At 32.4% G+C, this 22,140-nt stretch overlaps 1 protein-coding gene, 1 non-coding gene and 1 pseudogene across 2 annotated transcripts; 2 read left to right on the top strand and 1 right to left on the bottom strand.

The window, feature by feature from the left end:
* The first annotated feature begins 8,048 nt into the window (after positions 1-8,048).
* On the top strand, positions 8,049-8,155 carry LOC139887368 (small nucleolar RNA R71). Its single transcript, XR_011773203.1, has one exon. It is a non-coding gene; the product is annotated as a small nucleolar RNA R71 (small nucleolar RNA).
* A 9,158-nt stretch (positions 8,156-17,313) lies between these two features.
* Positions 17,314-18,193, top strand: LOC139886023 (calcium-binding protein PBP1-like). Its single transcript, XM_071869764.1, has one exon. It carries the CDS (start codon positions 17,463-17,465, stop codon positions 17,817-17,819), a length of 357 nt encoding a protein of 118 aa, XP_071725865.1. The 5' UTR covers positions 17,314-17,462; the 3' UTR covers positions 17,820-18,193.
* On the bottom strand, positions 17,453-21,493 carry LOC139886022 (G-type lectin S-receptor-like serine/threonine-protein kinase At4g27290; annotated as a pseudogene).
* Positions 21,494-22,140: the final 647 nt, after the last annotated feature.

Here is a 22,140-nt window from a genome sequence, read left to right as displayed (position 1 = left end):
TGTATAACTATATGCATCACTCTTTCCTTCCGTAGATGAAGTGCGGTTGATTCATCCTATCGATTGAGGTGTTTTCAAGAATTATGAAAGGTTTGAACGCAGATTAGAATTGTCAAGATACAAATGAGGTTTAAGATGAAATCAAGTGGCAAACTTGAAGAATTAATTAGTTTCATATGTTATAATTAATATTTTAATTCATTTTAATTGTCTAATGTTGATAGCCCACAGTTAGCAGTGTACAAATAATAATTCATATATAAGTTACTATATAATATTCAAATTAATTAATACGTATCGTGACTCGTATACGTCTCATACTCGATCACAACTCAAAGTATATATATTATTTGAGAATCAACCTCAACCCTGTATAGAGAACTCGATCATTACTGCATATAGAGTGTCTATGGTGATTCCAAATAATATATATAGATGCGTCGATATGATATGTCAAAACCTTGTATACGTGTCCAACTATTTAAAGTGCGTAAAATAAATAACAAAAATTTAATAACGATAAATAAAGTGCGTAAATTAAATAACAGAAATTAAATGACGATAATTAAAATTGCGAGAATGTAAATTGCGATAATTAAATTGCGATAATATAAAACGTGATCAGTTAGCTAGGAACAATTAGCTAGGAACAGTTAGCGTGAATTCTTAACATAATTTCTCATAGTTAATTTGTTTGTTTCTAACAAATTTTATTTTGTCAAATGTTTTTCTTCCTTATGCCACTTTTTGGATTCTGATAGGTCAAAATCCAAATATAAAATAGAATGAAAATGGTTATTCTGTGGTGAACGGAATTGTATATTGGTGGATGTAAGTAGGATAGTAAATGACTGTTGAAACATATTCGAAGAACGTACAATGTAACTTATTAATGTGAAATTTAAATAGTCCTCGGGTATTACCTACCCGTTAAAATATTTTCACCATTAACAGTTTGTACCAGAGAATTTTAATTACAATCTTTATGAAAACATATGTACATATATATTTTCTTCAGATGTATTCATGGATTTAATAAGTTAATATGATATTAAACTCATTTGCTTTTCGGTTGGAACTAGAATAAATAATCTCTAAAACTTTAGAGATTACATATTCGCCATGTCGAACGAAGATAAAAGAGGTAGAACGAAGATCATACTCAAAGTACATATTATGATATTGAAGCATGGATTGTTGATGGTACTGGTGCTGTTATTAATTGTACTGTTGTTGTCAGTGATGTTGCTGAAGCTGGTACATTTTGCACCATATTCTCCGAATTGATTATTCGAGCGCGAAGTTCGTTGACTTATTACTCCAGGATGATTGTCGGTCGGAACGAGCGGATAAATAAGGTTCAGAATTGTGGATAGAATATAATCTTGTCAAGTTACCCTGAAAATGAGACTGAAAATGGTGTCTCGAATAGGTTCGCCGGTAAACGCTTCAGGTTCATTGTCAAGAGGTGAATTCGGTTGGTGGAAAGGATTGCCTTCTGCACGTTTCCATTAGTTAAGTCGACTATGAATCCATCAGATGAATTGGGGATGGATGATTGGTTGTTTCATTCTAGTGTCATTGCTTTCGGAGCTTAGATGACTATCCATTCTGAATAACTGTCAGGATAACTATCGGAATAGCTGTCGGAATCCGAGGAACTCGATCTAGTTGAGGGATTCATCTCGTACGATCGGATGAAGGTTTTTTTTTTTTTTTTTTTTTTTTTTTTTTTTTTTTTAAGAAATAGATTATAGGATGTAGATTAGTACCCTGTGATGATGTAGCGTGAGGGTACGAAATAGTATTATTTTTAATACAAAATACTACAAAATATGACACAAGTTTTATTAATTTACGGATGGGATATACCTAAACCTTGCTACAACACTATAGGCAGTGTACCTAATCGTAGAGTAGTGTAGTTTTTAGTAAGTCCGGTTCGTTCCACAGGGAGCTGGTGATACTTACTATATTTTTAACTATATTTATATAAAATATATATAATTATATAAGTAGTAATATTATTATAAAAGGGGGGTTTTACCGTTTAATGACCGGTTTGTCGATTCTATATTTTAAGCGTAAAGATAAATGACGATAATTAAAGTGCGTAAAATAATGACAATAAATAAAATGACAGTAAATAAAATTGCGAGTATTAAAATGACAGTAAATAAAGATACGATGAGAAATACAATAAAAGAATTATACTTATTTAAACTTCCGTAATCATGATGTTTGACGTGTTGATTTTAATTTATTACCATGGGTTAATTGTCCTTTGTCCTGGTTTATTTGATACGTCTATCTGGTTTTTGTCCATAATAGTCCATCGGTCATAAATATAAAGTGCGAGTGTCCTCGTCAAATTACCCTTATACCCGAAGTCAAATATTCCAACTAATTAAGGATTTAAACTGTGACGCAGTTATCACTTCTGTCAACAATTACACCAGTTATCACTGTATGTAATCTACCCCTGTTTTGATTAGATATGAATATTAATTTACCCACTTGATCAGTTTGAATAATCAATTACCCAACCCGAATAATTAATTAAATGATTATAATAGATTCCATATGAACGTCACTAAATAGGACAACCATAATCATTATTAATTATTAGGATAATTAATTTGAAGATAGGTTCGACAGACTCCAATGAGTTGTCACTCAATTAGACAATACCCCCCATCTATTAATAGTCAATAGTCCAATTTCCACAAGTGTCGGTCTTTTGCCCAAACCTTAATTATGGTACAAAGCCCAATTACCCAATTTTAGTAATTAGCCCAACATCATGATTACTTCGTTTTAAATAAGCATAATAATAACTTAGCTATGAGACATTAAATTAAAAAGGAAAGACATAACTTACAGTGGGTATTAATATCGTAGTATTACACGGGCAGAGTCTTGACTTAAAACCCGTAAATCATTTGTTACAATACTAAACTAAATCATAATTATTAAAATTATAATTAAAATTATAATTATTTATTTATGTTATATGTTTACAGAGAAGGAAAAGAAAAAGATGTGTTTGAGTTCGTGCATAAACTGCCTTTTTATAGGCATTTGGCCAGATTTTTACTGCCATGCGACTCGCATGGGTTTATGCCTATTTGCCATGCGACTCGCATGGCCACGCTGGACAGCTCACATATCTTTTGTCTTCTTGTTCGTCGACATATTTATTAAATATATATAAAATATAAATAATTTTAATAATTATTTATATATTATATTATATTTATGTGCATAGTAGACTAGATATTTTTGGTCCATTGCGTCGGGCGTTTCTTCTTGGCTCGGGTCCCGGTTCCGGATTTTCGGACGTCCTTTCGTACTATTTTATATCGTGTACTTTGCGTTCCGCAACTTGTACTCTTGTCATTTTTAGACGTTCTTCATCAATAATTTGAACCTTTTTAATTGTATCTTGTACTTTTGAGCTTTTTGGACCTTTTTGTCTTCAATTTGTCGAATCTGCCTTTTGTCTTCGCACTTATTTAATATAAACGAATATCACTTGAAAATGGAACAATTGCAACTAAAATCTTGTCTTTCTTGGGGGATAATGCTATGAAATATATGTTCCTTTTTAGCCTTATCAATATCCCCACACTTGAGCGTTGCTTGTCCTCAAGCAATACAGTCTTGAAATAATATAATACATCACACGAATCACTTCTTTATTCTTCACACTTTGTACATCAGTGATTTTGATAGAGCGGTATAAACAATGATATTAACAATAGAACCATGGTTAAAGGTGGGTGTGTCATCCACAGTTGCCTTGGGTTTAGGTCAACGACACTTGCAATCAAATAGCCGATTTACTTTCGGTTTCCAAAGCAAAGTGCACATTTAAAAGGCGGTTTACAGTCCCACATGACTATAAAAATGTAGATCCTTTAGGAAATTGGATCTTTATGAAAACATTTGATCTTTTAAAAATTCAAGCTAGATTTTACCCTAGACAAGTTTTCTGATTTGACCCACCATCGGTGTTGCAAAATATATTTGTGGATCAATATTTTGGCTAAAAACATTTAGGTTCGTGTAATCCACTGCTATCCCGGTATCGGAAAGCACACATCCAGTTTACTTGTTCCGTATATTACCTTTCGGTAAACTACCGTCCGGTTGTAAAGGAAAGCGATGAACAAGAAACTGTTAAGGCAATGTCTAATGACATGCATTTGTTCATGGTCTAATTACGTGTCGGATGCTAGTACTATCCTTGGTAGGAGCAATAGTAAAGATCATCCTATGATTTTTCGGTCTGGCACAAGGTCCTGTCTCCGACCATGCTATGCAACCACCGTTCTTACGGTTGACACCCGATTTGGTTCAGGTGACCTAATGAATTCTGTTGAATTCCCAGGATTTTACGTTCAATGGTAATGAACGCATTGAAAATGGATTTTCAGAAAACAAATCGGTTTTAATTTTGATCAAAATATTTTCTCGTTCAAGCTCGAGTTTAGATATCATCGAATTCCATGAGTTTGAATTCTCAATCTTTAAGGTCAATCTCAAGGATTGAGTAATATCAGGCTTAAAAGCTGATTTTTAATCTTTAAGGAGATTATCCTTTCTGGGGATCTGATTCATTAGTCTTATCAAGCTAATTTGCACGGTGCCCCCCCATTGTACGAGATAAATCCTTCTCATGGTTAGGATAAATCTGACCACTTGGCGACCCTGTTTGATGCTGAGGTCCGTGGATTTCCTGCTGATTTTAGAGATGACTTTTCTAGATTTTTCGTCAACCTACAGCTGGTCTGGACGACAACTTCATGACCTAAATCAAGAAGCGCGTGTCTTTTTCGGAAGACTTTACTTCCTTTTAATGATGGAATTGATTCATCGTGTAGATCCATCTTTTCTTTCAAATATATTACAATAAACCGGGTAAAACTGTTAATTAAGTCCAAAACAAAAGCACCTGCAATAACTTTACAGAAACATGTGATAGATAGTTTTTAATTGAATAACTTGGTACATTCTCCCCACACTTAGTTTCTTTCTTTGCCTTTTTATTCTTCTTTATTCCTTTTTAAATGAATTCAAGCGTTTTGGGTTGTTTCTCAATTTATGTCCTTGAGGTAATGATAATTTCGGTATTAACACCTAGTTTTCATCGTTCATAAATATGTATAAACATGATTTTGACTTCATTTAATTGAAAATTTTGAAAAATTTTACTAGAAGTGGGTAGTCAGTATATAAGACTAGGGCTGTTCCTTGTTATCAGAGAGCACTAGATTCTAATACAACTACTGCGTTACTAGTATTTTAGTTGAAAATTTTTCAAATTTTCATGAAATTTGGCAATTAAACTAAGTATAAACCCGAGAGAATTTATAACCCTTCCCCACACTTGAGATCATGCAATGCCCTCATTTGCATGAAATCAGACTATAATTATAAATTCATGAGGGTGATTAGTGTAGAAAAGTGATTAAAAATACCGAGTTTGTAATTACAAAGCTCGTCGAATAATTGATGGCGCCTCATCGTTCATTCCTCCATTTGTTATATAACATTTGTTATTTTTCGTCTTGTCGTCAAAATTGGTACCTTTTGCTGAACTTTAATGACAGTCTTTGAAAGTGCGTTGTTTTACCCTGTTGTGTTCATGATATAAACTACAAACATATATACATATTTTTGAAGTTGGGTATATTTCCCCACGTTCAAAAATTTATAAAATATAATATTTTTTTTTGGCATACTTTAGATCAATAAAATTAAAAATAATGATAACAAAATTTTTCGCCCCGCTCTCGGGTAAAGCAATTTCGGCTCTATGACCTAGTCTTCAACTCACGACGAATTTTAGAAATCAAATTTTTTTTTAACTTAATGAAATAAAGTAAATTTTGTTTTTAAAATCACACAAAACTTAAATTTAAAAAGCATATTAATTTTTATATAAAACCTACAAAACAAAAATTCAGAATGGAGGGAGAAAACTAGTTCTTTAGTGTCTGCTAGCGGAAAAGACCAATCGGATTCCATTCTCGGAACTACACGAGAACAGAACAACTAACTCTAGATAGCATTTTCTTTTTAGAAAATTTGAATCTCCCCACACTTAGGTAGCCGTGGTGTCAAAATTGTGATTAACTTCATCGTTAATTTCTCTTGGTCCATAATCAACTTGCATATCCGTGACTTTTTCTTTAAGCCATTGGTCGGATTCCTGTGTAATATCCACAATTTCAACTAGTTTCTCCTTTTCTTTAGGTGATAGATTGGATACTAACCGGTTACATAACTTAAAGTTCCCCTTGGTTCTAGCATCGCGAATCCGTTTAATAAGTTTCTTCATTGAACTATTAATAACGAGATCATTTAATTTCGTATCAACAACGGGGTTCTTTGTTATCATGTCATCATTAGGTGTTACTTCATTTTCCCCACACTTAGGTGTTTCATTATTGCTAAGTATTACCGTTGGAGTTGGTAAAACAACATGGTTCTTACCAATCGTTTTTGCTGGTTCAACGGTTTTGGTTGGTGGAGATTTAGTCTTTCGAATCATAAAGGTGATCGATTTGTTACCACTACTAAGTGTCATTCTTCCATTTCCTACATCAAATAACGCCCCGGTGGACGCAAAGAATGGTCGACCTAAAATTAGAGGAATGTTTGGGTCCTCTTCTATGTCAATGACAATGAATTCGACTAGAAAGGTTAAATTACCTACTTGAATGGGTAGGTTGTCAGCAATTCCAACTGGGTGCTTAATGGTTTGATCAAAGAGTCGAACACTCATATCCGTTGGACTTAACTTACCTACACCTAATCTCTTATATAAGGAAAGAGGCATAACACTTACACTTGCACCTAAATCTGCTAGTGCATCATACATGACACAATCACTAAGTAGACAAGGAACAACAAATTCACCCGGATCACCTACCCTAGGTGGAGGTTTTGGTGGAACTGTCTTCACCGGGTTTACTTCTACGGCTTTTGTTTCTTGTACTTTCTTATTCTTTTTCTTCTTCTTCTTTCCAGAGGTATCACAATCTTTATTACCTATCACTTGCTCATACTCAACTCCTTTTCTTGGAAACGGGATGGGTGGTTTGTATGGTGCCACCACTGGCTTTACATACTCGGGTGGTGGTGGTGTAACTTCTTCATTGTTACTCTCATCTAAAACCTTCCCATCTTCTGGTGCTGGTTTTTCAGAATTCGTTGAAACCATATTAACATTCTCATTCCGAGGATTTACTTCAGTATTACTCGGTAGCTTTCCTTGTTCCCTCTCACTCATCATGCTAGCAAGAGTACCTACGTGTTTTTCAAGATTCAAAATGGAAGCTTGTTGAGTTCTTAATGACTGATCAAATCTCTCGTTCGTTTGGGTTTGAGTTTCAATAAATTGTGTTTGAGATTCAACTAGCTTGAATACCACATCTTCCATATTTGACTTTTTCTCTTCGGTTTGTTGTTGTGGTTTATATAAGCCAGGTCTTTGTTGATTGAAAGTGTTGTTTTGAGTTGGTTGGTTATTCGGACCTTGTTGGTTGTACGAATTATTGTTTGGTCCATTTGGATTATAAAGAATGTTTTGATTTCGATTGAAGTTTAGCCTTGGCGGTTGATAATTATTTTGATAATTATTTCCCGGCCTTTGGTTCATATAGGAAACATTCTCTCGTTGTTCCATCGTTGGTTCAATGTGACAATCTTTCAATAAGTGTGGTCCACCGCATAGCTCACAACTGATTCGAATTGCGTGAATATCTTTATTCATCTTTTCCATTCGTCTTTCGAAAGCATCTATTTTTGCGGAAACGGAATCAAAGTCATAGCTAGAATCGGCTCTAGCCACTTTAGATGAACGAAAAATATCTTTTTCTTGGTGCCACTCATGCGAGTGGGAGGCTGTATTATCAATAATTTTGTAAGCTTCAGTTGCGGTTTTCTTCATAATGGAACCACCAGCTGTTATGTCGATGTCTTTTCGTGTAGCAACGTTGACACCTTGGTAGAATATTTGTACTATTTGGTAAGTGTCTAAACCGTGTTGAGGACATCCTCTCAACATCCTTCTGAATCTTGTCCACGCCTCATATAATGTTTCATTTGGCTTTTGCGCGAACGTAACAATTTCTCCTTGAAGTCTCACGGCTTTAGATGCCGGAAAGAATCTTTTAAGAAATTTCTCAACTAAAACATCCCATGTGTCAATCGCCCCTTCAGGTAACGATTCTAACCAATCTTTGGCTTCTCCCTTTAAAGTCCAGGGAAACAACATGAGATAGATCTGCTCATCTTCCACTTCTCGGATTTTGAATAGTGTACAAATTCTTTTAAACGTACGAAGGTGTTCGTTAGGATCTTCATTCGGTGCACCACTGAATTGGCATTGGTTAGTTACCATGTGTAGAATTTGTCCTTTGATTTCATAATCTGGCGCATTAACTTCTGGCTTAATAATGGCGTGACCTTGGCCAGTGCGCTTAGCTCTCATTCGGTCTTCCATACTTAGAGGTTCCGTTACTTCCATAATTGAATTTGTTGAATACGAATCACTAGAGGATTCTGATTTAATGGTTTGTGGCTCAGGAGGAATAATTAGTGGTTCAGGATCTTGGAATTGTCCTTGAATATGCTCCGGGTTCTTAATTGTGAAGTCGGGTTCAAAAGATGGATTATCGGAAATTTGAGTTGGAGTTCTTGTTCGACTAGATGACGATTCTAAAGAAAAATCAACGGCGACAATATTTGCTAGATGTCTTGATCGAGTTACAGGTGGTGAACGTATGAAAGGTGGTGAACGTTTTGCTCGGTGCATTCACTGAATATCCTATTAGTTTTTAAAAAGGAAAGAAAAATTATAATAAGTTATCCAATTAATAGACTTTTCTGATTTTGCCCACGTTTCGAATAGCCAAAAGATGCAGCAGAGGGGCAGGATTCGTTTGGTCTCAATATAATTGAGGACTGTTTGGCTCCAATAACCCGGTCCACGTACAAATCCAACTATTACTACGAACCAGAAAATTTTGATGTCTATCAATTTAACCACTTAAAATAAATTTTCGTAATTTTAAGAAATTTAGAGAAGAAGTAGAAAAAATTCTAAGTCCTAAAAACTAGAATGGCGAGAAATAAGAGAGAAAAAGATTGCGCGTCGAAAAGTGTCGAAAAATGAAAAAGACGAAGAGTGGTTTGTAAACACGCGGTTAATCCAACCTTATAACGATCACTATCTTAAAATTAAAGCTACAAATGGAGATCACTAATTGGAATTGTAATTGATACATAGGTAAAAGGCGTCGAAAAATACGAAATAAGAAAATAGCACGAAAAATGGCGTCGCAAAATTTTAAGGCACCTAAATCTTAGTCTAAAGAAAAAGCACTTAAGGGATTTTACGGCAAAACTAAAAATTCTAGAAGTAAAAATAACTATGGCAAAACTAAACTTAATACTAAAAGTTGCGAATATAGTCTAAAAATCTAAAGGTAATAAAACTAAAAAAAAAAAAAAATTTTTTTTTTTATAGACAAAATCTTAAAAAAAATATTTTTTTTAAAAATATTTTTTTTTTTTTAGATACGTTTTTTGTTTTTTTTTTTTACGTATTTTTTTTTTTTTTTTAAACGTTTTTTTTTTTTTTTTTGCAAATATAATTTAAAAATATAGCGTTTTAGTGCTCCCCGGCAGCGGCGCCAAAAACTTGATGATGTAGCGTGAGGGTACGAAATAGTATTATTTTTAATACAAAATACTACAAAATATGACACAAGTTTTATTAATTTACGGATGGGATATACCTAAACCTTGCTACAACACTATAGGCAGTGTACCTAATCGTAGAGTAGTGTAGTTTTTAGTAAGTCCGGTTCGTTCCACAGGGAGCTGGTGATACTTACTATATTTTTAACTATATTTATATAAAATATATATAATTATATAAGTAGTAATATTATTATAAAAGGGGGGTTTTACCGTTTAATGACCGGTTTGTCGATTCTATATTTTAAGCGTAAAGATAAATGACGATAATTAAAGTGCGTAAAATAATGACAATAAATAAAATGACAGTAAATAAAATTGCGAGTATTAAAATGACAGTAAATAAAGATACGATGAGAAATACAATAAAAGAATTATACTTATTTAAACTTCCGTAATCATGATGTTTGACGTGTTGATTTTAATTTATTACCATGGGTTAATTGTCCTTTGTCCTGGTTTATTTGATACGTCTATCTGGTTTTTGTCCATAATAGTCCATCGGTCATAAATATAAAGTGCGAGTGTCCTCGTCAAATTACCCTTATACCCGAAGTCAAATATTCCAACTAATTAAGGATTTAAACTGTGACGCAGTTATCACTTCTGTCAACAATTACACCAGTTATCACTGTATGTAATCTACCCCTGTTTTGATTAGATATGAATATTAATTTACCCACTTGATCAGTTTGAATAATCAATTACCCAACCCGAATAATTAATTAAATGATTATAATAGATTCCATATGAACGTCACTAAATAGGACAACCATAATCATTATTAATTATTAGGATAATTAATTTGAAGATAGGTTCGACAGACTCCAATGAGTTGTCACTCAATTAGACAATACCCCCCATCTATTAATAGTCAATAGTCCAATTTCCACAAGTGTCGGTCTTTTGCCCAAACCTTAATTATGGTACAAAGCCCAATTACCCAATTTTAGTAATTAGCCCAACATCATGATTACTTCGTTTTAAATAAGCATAATAATAACTTAGCTATGAGACATTAAATTAAAAAGGAAAGACATAACTTACAGTGGGTATTAATATCGTAGTATTACACGGGCAGAGTCTTGACTTAAAACCCGTAAATCATTTGTTACAATACTAAACTAAATCATAATTATTAAAATTATAATTAAAATTATAATTATTTATTTATGTTATATGTTTACAGAGAAGGAAAAGAAAAAGATGTGTTTGAGTTCGTGCATAAACTGCCTTTTTATAGGCATTTGGCCAGATTTTTACTGCCATGCGACTCGCATGGGTTTATGCCTATTTGCCATGCGACTCGCATGGCCACGCTGGACAGCTCACATATCTTTTGTCTTCTTGTTCGTCGACATATTTATTAAATATATATAAAATATAAATAATTTTAATAATTATTTATATATTATATTATATTTATGTGCATAGTAGACTAGATATTTTTGGTCCATTGCGTCGGGCGTTTCTTCTTGGCTCGGGTCCCGGTTCCGGATTTTCGGACGTCCTTTCGTACTATTTTATATCGTGTACTTTGCGTTCCGCAACTTGTACTCTTGTCATTTTTAGACGTTCTTCATCAATAATTTGAACCTTTTTAATTGTATCTTGTACTTTTGAGCTTTTTGGACCTTTTTGTCTTCAATTTGTCGAATCTGCCTTTTGTCTTCGCACTTATTTAATATAAACGAATATCACTTGAAAATGGAACAATTGCAACTAAAATCTTGTCTTTCTTGGGGGATAATGCTATGAAATATATGTTCCTTTTTAGCCTTATCACCCTGCAATACATATTTTACATATGCATATATAATACTAAAATCCCATAAGTTCGGAGGAATCTACGAAATATGTCAGGCATAGTTACAGTAACAGATACGCTAAGATATGGATTAGCAGATACGATAAGATACGAATTTTGTCTATACACTATTCATGCAATCATTGCAGTAAGATGTGTCTAAACTAAGAATGATAAGCATGTAATTTCCTAAGGATGATAAGCAGATGATTTCCGACTAGAAATGATAAGCAAAACTTTTGTATGCAGACACGGTCAAAGTCCAGACTCACTAATGCCTCCTAACGACTTATCAGTTAGACACACTAATGCAGACCTGGTTCGCTAAGACCTCTGCTTTGATACCAAATGTCAAGACCCGTCCAAATCCATCCGTACGAAGTCCATATCGATTATAAACGATTCACAACAGTTGATTACATCGCGAGATACTTGACCTCTATATGATACATTTTACAAATATTGCATTCGTTTTTGAAAAGACAATCTTTCATTACATCGAAAGTTGACGGCATGCATACCATTTCATAATACATCTAACTATAATTGACTTAATAATAATCTTGATGAACTCAACGACTCGAATGCAACGTCTTTTGAAATATGCCATGAATGACTCCAAGTAATGTCTCTAATATGAGCTAATGCACAGCGGAAAATTTCTTTCATACCTGAGAATAAACATGCTTTCAAGTGTCAACCAAAAGGTTGGTGAGTTCATTAGTTTAACATAAATAATCATTTCATAATTTTAATAGACCACAAGATTTCATATTTCCATTTCTCATAACATACGTCCCATGCATAGAGACAAAAATATCATTCATATGGATTGAACACCTGGTAACCGACATTCACAATATGTATATAAGAATATCCCCATCATTCCGGGATCCTCCTTCGGACATGATATAAATTTCGAAGTACTAAAGCATCCGGTACTTTGGATGGGGCTTGTTGGGCTCGATAGATCTATCTTTAGAGTTCGCGTCAATTAGGGTGTCTGTTCCCTAATTCTTAGATTACCAGACTATATAAAAAGGGGCATATTCGATTCGATAATCCAACCATAGAATGTAGTTTCGATTACTTGTGTCCATCTCGTAAAACAGTTATAAAAACAGAGCATGTATTCTCAGTCCCAAAAATATATATTGCAAAAGCATTTAAAAAGGGATTAATGAAACTCACGCATATAAATATTGTAAAACAGTTAATAAAGCATTTGCATGTATTCTCAGCCCAAAAACGTAAAGAGTAAAAGGGAGCAAATGAAACTCACCTAATGTATTTTGTAGTAAAAATACATATGACGACATTGAACAAGTATAGGGTTGGCCTTCGATTCACGAACCTATATCATTTGTATATTCATTAATTCATATAGTCGTAATTGAATAAATATATATTATTATTAGTGGTGTAATTTATATTAATAATTTATAGGTTTTATTATTTATATAATTTCATTATATATAGATATTTCTTAATATAGTTAAATTTTGTGCATTAAATACATTTATATAATTTTTACTTATAACCTTATTAATGTCATTAAAACCTTTATTCTTATAATCAATATTATTTTAATAAACAAACTAGATATTACTTGTTAATACCTATAATGTTAGTTTTAATAATGATAAATTAATAATTTTTGTGAAAATGATAATAATAATTACATATTGGTAGTGATCATAATAGTAATAGTATTATTAATAATAATACTTATTATCATCTTACGAACTTAACGGTGTTATATCTATACTTACATATGTATTGCTATTTTATTTACCATAAGTACGATCATAGTTGTATCCTAATCAATATAAATCTTATTTTTATCTAAATACCTATACTATTCAAGAACATACGAGTTTCCATAGTTTCCAAGTTCAATCTATAAATGTATTATACTTATTAATAATCATAATGGTAATAATAATAATCAAAATTATCATAAACTTCGTTTTTAATTTCTTAACTTATAATTACAATTCTTATAACTTAATTTCCCAGTATAATTCATAATCGTACCTGTATTCCTATAATTTCATAATTATATTCCATAATGTTATCATATTAACTTTTATTACTAACCTTATAATATCAATGTTATTAACGTATTAAAATCATAACAATAATAATTTTATTATTAGTGATACAATTAATAACCATCCTGTTTGACACTAAAATGTTAAGTTAATAATACTAACACTAATCTTAATAATAATTTTAGTAATAATAATGGTAATAAGGATTTTTAATACTTATAAGCATGATTATAATTCTAATAATAATATTAATAATAATAATAACAATAACAATAATGATAATAATAATAATAATAATAATAATAATAATAATAATAATAATAATAATAATAATAATAATAATAATGATAATAATATTTAAAATATCAATTTATACCTTAGGAGCATAAAAAAAATAAACTGCCTGCGACGGGACTCGAACTCGCAACCTCCCGCTTATAAGCAAACCCCCTAACCACGGATCCATTTCAGTTTTTCTCAAAGATAAAGCATCCCAGTTGTATTTAAGTATGCCCTATCTGTTTCCCTATAACTCTCCTTCTTCTCAAACCATATTCGACCAGAGATTAAATCTCTTCACTTAACAAGTTTTATACTATTTTTAGGATTCATTAACAACCAACAACTACCACCATTCGACCTAAATTAATTAAAACAGACGAAAAAAAAAAATATAGCTGTACCCGTCGTGATGAAGAACACAATGATCTTAAAATCGAATTCAACCTTTTAGAATGTTTTAGACAATACTTTCAACATGAAATTTGTTTTAAACCACGATTAGAATCTTTCTGGATCACCAATTGATCCTAAAACATAACAATGAATCCAAATTTCTTAATGAACGATTTGGTTGACTTTTGAAAATTACAGTTTGACCTCAAAATTCATGATCGTTATAAAGAATTGAAAACTGAGATTTTTCAAATAGCTTTAGTAATTAATTCCTAACAAGAATGCATTAACACTTTTTGAAATAGAAATCGAATTCGAATTTTGGCTGAAAAGTAGAAAGAATAGAGGTCAGGTTTATTATTCTTGGTTTTTCTTTACAAATCTCCTTCTGATAATGACTATAAAGGGTTTAATTGATGATGGTAATAAAGGAACTGAATGTCTCCATCCAATTCATCGAATCATTCACTTAGTATATAGCCAAAATGGATCAACAGTTTTCAATATTGGTAACAGAAGAAAAAAATAAAAAAATAAAAGCTGTGTACGATTCCAACTGCTTTTGGACTGATTTGTGATTTGGAAATCTTAATTTGTACTGGTTAAAAGAAAAGAAAACGAGTTACGTAACATTTGACAGCTACCCCTAACAGATTTGGAAATTTATTTTTTTTATATAATTCTATAGAATTATTATTAATAATCAATAAGTATATTATTAATATTAATAATAATATTGATTAGTAATATTTATATTAATAATGCAGAATAATAATAAATAAAAAAAACTAATAATAATAGAATATACTAATTTATAAATGATAAAAAACAAAAGTTTGTATTATTTTCTAATAACAGAAATAATGATAATGATAATATAAATAATGATTCTTAATGATGGAGATAATAATAATAGTATCTAATAATATAAGTAACAATTATGATACACAAGTTACATGTATCAAATTTCCTTTCTATATATTTTAAAAATAATAATATTAATAACACTGATGTTAATATTAATATTAATATTAATATTAATGTTGATAATACTAATGAACGTAATAATATGAATACCAATTTTTGTATTTTAACTTGTAACATATTATAAATTACGTATCATAATTATATCTATAATACATATAATGTTTATATCTTTTATATGTAAACTACTATATACATCATAATAGTTATTTATAGAATTCATACATTTTTATGTGTAGCTTTATTTTAATAATCAATTTATTATTTTGTATATTATTTTTCATAATTATTCTTACGGATCTATTGTACTTTATTATTTGTATTTAATCTACATACCTTTATTTATTTGAATATATATATATATATATATATATATATATATATATATATATATATATATTTATTTATTTACAAACAATTGTTCGTGAATCATCGGGCATGTTCAAAGGTTACATGAATCCATCTAAACAGTTCAAAATTTTTGTGACTCAACATTACAGACTTTGCTTATCGTCTTGGAAACATATAAAGATTAAGTTTAAATTTGGTCGGAAATTCCCGGGTCATCACAGTATGGTAATTAACATTTTTGATTATGAATTTGTGTTAATGATGATGAATGATAAATCTAGAATGTTGGAATGAGTCATTGGTTCCGTTTTTGGCTTTTGGGTTTATTCAGTTTTATTTTATTTTATTTTTTTACAGCGATTTGGATCACCCGACGGGACTAAACCACCCGTTGCGATCATCTCCTGTTTCGACTATGCCGATGCAGCGATAATAGCCCCGCCCCCATCGCTGCCCGGGAAGAAACCTTGAAACCGATCCTAGGGCACAGCCAAAATCCCCTCCCCTTTACCCCAAACGATATGAAAAAGGTACCATGGGTGGATACTTCATGGCATGGAAGAAGTTGTGAAGTGGTTCAACGAAACCAAACTGAAATGAAAACTGAAAACTAAAAACCAAACCGAAAGTAAATTTAAATATAAAAACCATAACCAAAAACAAACTGAAAATCGAATTTGATTTCGGTTTGGTTTCGGGTAAAATCGAAATCACTAAAAATAAAAATCCTAACCAGCATAAACTTACATATAAATTAGGAATAACGGTTGTGAAATTAATTTAAGTATACAAGGTATATAACATGTATAGTGTTTTATAAAAATATAATAATACATCAAATATAATATAAATATGTTTTAATACGTTATTAATTTTCACTCGATATTTAATTCGGTTTTCGGTTAACCGAATTTAAATTTTTCAAAACCGGATTTCGGTTTCGATCGATCCGAAAATCGTTTAAAAAATTTGGTTTGATTTTTTTTGTTTTGATTTGATTCGTTATTCAGTTTATTCGGTTTGAAACCAAATGGTGCACACCCGTACTAAAATGTGTATTGGAATGTGTATAGGAGAAAAGGAAAAGAAGTGTAAGATGACAATAATATCCTCATATGTCTAGCACATAACTGAACTTAACGAAGAGAATTAACGAGCGTTAGTTGCAGACTATCCACGCAAAAATTACAAACCACAAGGACTACTCGCTCACAGAATTTTCTAGACTATTTGTGAAATTTTGAATAAATTACAGGGACAATTCACGTAATTTTATCTCTTAAAAATTCTTATTTGAATTATTTATTTGCAGAATCGGAATTTATTCCAAGCAAAAGATGCTAGTAGAGACTGTTTATGCAATTGGTTCCGAGTATGAATATTATATGTGAGTATGATCATTTTCAGGGACTATTAACGTAACTTACTCTAATAATATTGTTGGAATCGGACAAAAAGTTTGTCAATTTTCTTATAAAATCTAATTCATTAATCACAGCCTCACAGGCAAGAAGCATCCCATGAGCTTCAAAAGCAAAAAACAATTTAAGTTTGTATACAAAATAATTATTATATGCAACAACCAAGAACCAGTCCTTCCTCACATACCTTCGCCGTAGCTCATAGGCAATTACACCCTCAATTAAAAAGCCGCCTGATGACTTAACATTTTTAGCTGTTTCTTGGCTGTCCTTGAGTAACCACCACTTATTAACCAATATATATAAACCACCCTCCAACACATTATATCATGCATCGAATACATACATACTCAACTAAATAATTACATTCATTTCTAGAAAACAAAGCAACAATCAATGGCATCAAATGTTGTTAACCAGTCTGGGTTCCAAGATTTGCTGCCAGTTATGGCGGATAAGTTAGGCGGTGAAGGTTTGATCGAAGAATTATGCAATGGGTTTCGTTTGTTAATGGATGTTGATAAGGGTGTTATTACTTTTAACAGCCTTAAAAAGAACTCTTCTGTTTTGGGTTTGCAAGATTTGAGTGATGATGATTTGATGAGTATGTTAAAAGAAGGTGATTATGATGGAGATGGCGCGCTTAATCAAATGGAATTTTGTGTTCTTATGTTTAGATTAAGTCCTGATTTGATGGAACAGTCTTACTTTTTATTAGAAGAAGCCCTTGAACATGAATTTAATCAATTGTAATTGTAATTGACTGTACTAAATAATTACAACCATTTTAACATAATGAATATTCATGATTCATGAGTAGATGATTTAGTAATTTACATATGTTATTATCGAGAATCTACTTCCGTAATAGTTAAGTCGCTAACTGAACCTGCATTGTAAGTGCTTGAAGTGAAATCTGCTACAAGTAACTCCCCTTGCATGTAAAACGCTGGTTGTTTAGGTATCGGTAGTGTACCTTCATCGTCCAACATTCGAACTACAGATGATATGTTTGGTCTGTCTCCTGCATTTTGTTGAACACATAACAACCCGACCGCTACTGATCTTATAACTTCAGACTGATCACAGGATTTAGCTAAATTTTCATCAATCAGTTCCATTGACCTTTCTTCATTGTATACACTCGATGCCTGATCATAATGTATAAACAGATTAATGAATGATTTTATAATTGGATGTATTAGGCTAATTTATGGTAATAACAGTTTTTGACTAGCGAACTTACATGACCGATCAGATTGTTGTCATGCTCGGGATGGATAAATCCTCTGTTTTTCTTCCCACTCAGTATCTCCAAAACCAAAATGCCAAAGCTAAATACGTCCGATTTTATTGAGAAAAGACCATCTAGTGCGTACTCTGGCGCCATGTAACCACTGCACATAGTAGATTTATTTATAAGTTAAAAACCGAAAGACTAATGGAATGAAAATAAAAGACTTAAAACAGTTGGTTATAATTGCTTACTACGTGCCAACAACTCGGTGTGTGTTTGCTTCTGTCTCATTTCCTCCAAAACTTCTAGCTATCCCAAAGTCTGATATTTTAGGGTTCATATCCTCATCTAGTAGAATGTTACTAGCTTTAAGATCTCTATGAATGATTCTTAATCTTGAATCGTGATGCAAGTAAAGAAGTCCACGAGCAATTCCTTTGATAATATTGAATCGCTTTGTCCAATCAAGTACCATGCTTTGTTTTTGATCTGCCCAAATTGTGTGTTTAGATAAGTTTATGTATAATCTCTAAACTTAGAATTTCAAGTAAGTTTGCATAGATATGATTCTCACCAAATATGAACGAGTCTAAGCTTTTATTCGGCATGTATTCATAGACTAACAATTTCTCATCTCCTTGTATGCAACATCCCATAAGCTTCACAAGATTTCGATGTTGTAGTTTTGAAACGAAGATGACTTCATTCTTGAACTCGTCAATTCCTTGGCCCGAAGTCTTGGAATGACGCTTAACTGCAATCTCTAGCCCTTCTTTTAGCACACCCTGATGATCATTCTTCACAACGTGAGTAACTTTGACCCAACCCAACCCGATTCTGACCCGACCGATCAAAAATTTTGACCCATTTAAATCAGACCCAAACCCGACTCAACCCACTTGCCAGGTAAGAATCATAGTATAATTGATTACCTTATAAACAGGTCCAAATCCACCCTCTCCAAGTACATTGTCAGTTGAAAAATTGGCAGTGGCAGTAGCTATTGTTGAGAAGCTAAACAACGGTAGCTGGCTTTCAGAGACACCTATACATTTAAAATATAACACACTTTCAACATAAAATATTTTCAAATATGAATCCATTCACAGCAAAGGTTAAAAATCCCAGAATTTACTGATGCAAGCACGCAATTTCTTACCTCCCTCCATTTGTTCAGCATGTTTCCGTTTTTTCCTTGCATACCACAACCACGTAGATAAACCGCCTATGATCAGAACCACCGGAATAATTACAAGTAACATTATTTTAACCTTTGCATCTCCTTTCTTTTTGTAACTTGATTGACCAACTGCACGATATTAGTGTATCGACAATGTTAATAATGAATTTTCAAACATGTAACAGAACAAAGTAATTCCTGGCTATGCATATTGTTCAGAAAGGTAGTGTGACCAGAAGGGTGCGCATAATGCGCAATTCACCCAGTGGCCATTCCAATCAATGTGGTCGTGAAATTTTTTTTAGTACTTATATTTCAATACTATTATAGTGGTAATTACCTTAAAAAAAACTATAAATTCGAAAAATATATGAGGTCCGAGTAGTTAAATTTAGCTGTGTATAATATAATTTAAGAGAAAAACTATAAATTTAAAAAATATATGGGTCATACAGGTAAATTTAGTGGTGTCCTATACAATTTAATATACAATTTAAAGGTTATTATCTACTAAAAGTTTTTAAACTAGTGGTGTCACGTGTCCTACGGACTTATATATAAATTCGCACCTGAATTCACCCGGTATCAGGTCTTGCGCTCGGGGGCTTGATTACCCGAGGTTTACCTTCTATGAGAGAGCCAATATGCTCGTTCATAGAAAGGTTTCGTCGCTAATCCAAAAAACAGAACAAAATAATTTCATTTTTACCTAATTCAGAGGAAGCCATTTTTAAAAAAATATCCTGACCAACACCGGCTGCAGAATACACGCGAATGTCCTTCAGGTCATCCAACCAAATCAGACAACCCTTACTACTTAAATTTGTATCAGGATTCGCGTAAGCCATACATGAACAATTCTTTAAGCATTCTTCTTCACACTCGTTCAGACTCATACTCATGTTAAACCACGTATTCTCTGCGTCCGGAAGCTTCACATTAGAGTACTTAATAAACCCATCTGACCCATTTCTGCAATCTAACGGTGTTCGCCTAACACAACCACCCAAAAAATCAGCAGTGTCCCAACGTTTTTCATCTCGCGGAACAAACTTTTTCTCATCCAAACAAGCACAAGATTGTGTAACCATATCGAGACTGCAACTTCCATACGCACCACATAAGTTATACGTATCACAAATATCTCTCGGTAATGACAAACTTAGTTGCCATTTTTTACCTTCTTCTACCCAAACCGAACTCTCTAACTGCCCCGAAGAATTCAAAGTAGTCCACTTTGTATCACAAATATCACATACTACTATTCTCAAGAATATAACTAAACGAAACCTCACTTTTCGTAAGTACCACTTTGTATACAAACGTCAAGCTCCGATTAAACTGAGAAGCACCAGTAAACCGTTGATTACTCCATGGCCCACCCCGGTATTTAACTACTGATCCTTGTCTTAATTTGTTTTCAGGATAACCGATTATGTCTGCGCCCCGCGTGAGTCCACTTGGAGATGGATCTTGATTACTATTCAATGATGTTAGATGCCATTCGATATCTCTTAAGTAATCTTTCCCTAACTTCATGCCAGGTAAAAGAGTATCGGTTGGATGATCAAAACTCTGCCAGATCATTTTCTCTTGTGGGCCCACCATGACTAGATTTCCAGTGTCTAGCAGCTTCACAGCTAAACTCATTGATGTTGTGCTAGTTGTGTTGGATGACCAAATCATGGTGCTATTGTTAAACAGTACTAAATTTCCAACATCAGTAATACTCAATACAAGTGGTACGGATGATGATGCACTTGTGATTGGGTGATCTCTATTTGCAACCCAAACAAGTGTTTTAAGACTAATCTTCTTGTACCAAATACCGAGATATTTGCTTGCCGTGTTATCGGGCTTGAAAAATCCCAGCTCGAAAATCGCGGTGGGTGAGACCAACGTGTCATTATTGGTTAAAACCTGTGAGCTCGAAATGGTGCTTAATTCTGTAGCATGAATTTTGTGAAAGTGAAGTAATGAAAACAGAAGAAATAAGATTGATAGGTCCATCAAGATCCAGTTCATTTTCAACGAATAATGAGTTTAATTAGCATTAATCATGTTTAATCAAAATTTAATGTGGAAAATATATGATTAGGTGCAAAGTCAAATCACTTTCATCTATGTTTCTATGATATACTTCGTATATTATTAAATAATTTTTGTCGTCTTTGGATGGTTTTTTGGGTTGACGGTTAAGACCAAGTGTGGTCATGTGTTATTTTTTGGCGTGCCGCGTGCAATTATATGTGGCCCACAATTACGCGTGTTTGTGTGTGTACGTATTGTCTACCTTTTTTAAGAAAATCTTTTGGGCCGAAACAATTTTTGTTTGAGAAATTTTAAGATTACATAAAATCTTTGCAAAAAGTTTTTTTTTTTTTTTTTTTTTTTTTTTTTTTTTGCTAAACAACTAAACCCTCTATAAACAAGCACATTGACTCCTCTATAGATGTTACGTCCGATTAAACAACCTAGAACTTTTACAGTGATCAATTAACAAGATTTCCTTTATCAATTATATTAATCAACAAAGTAATCAAGTTGCGGAATAATTGATTTGTGAATTATAAGAATAAACACACGATGATAACAACAATAATAACAATTGAAAGAGAAGATTTGATTATATTGAAGTAATCGACAGTTTTAGCTAC

The sequence above is a fragment of the Rutidosis leptorrhynchoides genome, chromosome 1 (genome assembly GCF_046630445.1).
Source record: "Rutidosis leptorrhynchoides isolate AG116_Rl617_1_P2 chromosome 1, CSIRO_AGI_Rlap_v1, whole genome shotgun sequence".
Taxonomy (NCBI): Eukaryota; Viridiplantae; Streptophyta; class Magnoliopsida; order Asterales; family Asteraceae; genus Rutidosis; species Rutidosis leptorrhynchoides.
Note: the sequence above shows the minus strand (reverse complement) of the source record. Positions and strands in the feature narration are given on the sequence as shown.

What these genes read in the sequence shown, in the direction of transcription:
- LOC139886023 (XM_071869764.1), top strand. Translation starts at nt 17,463, where the DNA reads ATGGCATCAAATGTTGTTAACCAGTCTGGGTTCCAAGATTTGCTGCCA.